At 64.8% G+C, this 1,777-nt stretch overlaps 1 protein-coding gene across 1 annotated transcript in view; it reads left to right on the top strand.

The window, feature by feature from the left end:
- Positions 1-1,777, top strand: part of CIC (capicua transcriptional repressor) — a 15,612-nt gene that overhangs the window by 2,257 nt on the left and 11,578 nt on the right. Inside the window, exon 3 of the mRNA XM_025195424.1 lies at positions 8-521. Coding sequence (XP_025051209.1) covers positions 8-521 — 514 coding nt within the window. The remainder of the gene's footprint in view (positions 1-7; positions 522-1,777) is intronic.

The raw sequence follows: 1,777 nt of genomic DNA, 5'->3' as shown, positions 1-1,777 counted from the left end.
CCACAAGCCAGAGGGTGCGGGGGGCCCTGAGGAGTCCAGCACTGGCGGATTCCGTGTTGTGTCGCCGGCTGCGCCAGGCGCCTTTGGGCGCCCCAGCCAGGCCTCACCACTGCTGCTGCAGACGGAGCCACATCCTGCTGTGCGGCGTGTGCCAGCTGTGCAGCGCGACTCGCCCGTCATCGTGCGCAACCCTGACGTGCCACTACCATCCCCCTTTGCCGAGAAGCTGCCCGAGCGCCCCGGCAGCCCCCGCCGTGGCCCACCTGGCCCTCACGACGCGCCCAAGGCCCCGCTGCAGGCGCCTGTGCCCATCAACGCCGGGCGGGGGCTGCCAGCCTGCCCGCCCAGCGGGGCCCCCCCTGCGCCTGAGCCACCCGTGCCTGTCTTCGGCGTCTCCTCACCCTTCCAGCCCGTTGCCTTCCACCCCTCGCCTGCTGCGCTGCTGCCTGTCATCGTGCCAGGCGACTACATTGGCCCCCCAGCTCCCCGCAAGGACATCATCATGGGCCGCCCTGGCACTGGTAAGTACTTGCCGCACGTGAGGGGGGAGGGGCGGTCAGTCAGAATGTAGCTGGGCACCAAAGGGGGGACCCTGTGATACTCATCCTGACGCCCACCATGCTTGTGGTGCCATGGTTGCTGCCTGGGTCTGTGGCTGTCCGTGGCCATGGCTCTGAGTGTTGGTGTTTGGGGATGAGGCCCCAGCCATCTGGGGGTCGAGGGCTCGGGTGGCTGCGGGGCCCAGGCGGGCATTCGCTCAGGTCACGTGGCTGTGTGAGACGTGGCGCGTGCTGGGGCGTCACTTTCTGTGCACTCCTGTGTGTGCAGCTGCGCTTGAGACCACGTGCACATATGTGGAGGCAGTGGTACATGCACCGAGGCATGTGTGTAACACGTGGGCATCTGCATGTTCCCACGCTTCCTGCTGGGTTCCCACCTCTGCATGCCAACCCCCACCCTGCCGCCTGCGCGAGCTTGACACCAGAGCGGCTGTGTAACATGGTTTGCACGCTCACTGCCCCTTGCTCGGCTGCTCTTGCACATGCATAGGTCCTGGTGCATGCACAGTCTTGCACACTTGCTCTGCATGAGCCAGATGGCTCCAGGGATTGGTTCCCCTCCTCCTTTACACAACCTGTGGGCTTGCACGCTCAGGCTTTGCCTCGCACGCTTGTGCAGGGGGCATCTGGGGGCCTTCTGCCTGTGACCCATGCTGTCTGTACACTGGTGCCCCTCGCAGTTCTCGCATGATTGGCGCACAGCTGGGCTGTTGTAGAAGCCAGCCCGGGGTTTGCCAGGCGTATGCCCCAGGACCCTCCTCTCCCTGCAGCCTAGGGGATGCTGTCGCTCGGCAACCCGTCGCCACGACGACCGTCTCCCTGACTCCCCGCACTCCTGGCCCCTACGCTATTTATACTGCCACGCGTGCAAGCCCACGTGCATACCCAGCTCCTCACACACGTGTGGGGGCACCCTCTCCCACACTTGCATAAATGGCAATGTGCTTGCCCGCAGCTCCCCCTTTTTGCACTTGCATGTGGCTGTATGTGACTTGCCAGTGGGGGGGAGGCTGTGTGTGGGCACTTGTGCACAGGTGCTATAGTGTGTTGGCCATATTGCACACCTCCAGGCATGTCCTGGCATGCCTCCAACCCCTCAATGCATGTGCAGGGGGCAGCGTGCCTCCTGGAAGCCCTGGAAGGCTGGGCTGTGCTTGCAGTTTCGTGCTGCAGGAATGTGCATGCTGTGTTTGGGAGGGGGCTGCACCCCCCCCAGG

This window comes from Alligator sinensis, unplaced genomic scaffold (genome assembly GCF_000455745.1).
Source record: "Alligator sinensis unplaced genomic scaffold, ASM45574v1 scaffold1575_2, whole genome shotgun sequence".
Classification (NCBI taxonomy): domain Eukaryota; kingdom Metazoa; phylum Chordata; order Crocodylia; family Alligatoridae; genus Alligator; species Alligator sinensis.
The sequence above is the reverse complement of the archived record's forward strand: the minus strand, read 5'-3'. Positions and strand labels throughout refer to the sequence as shown.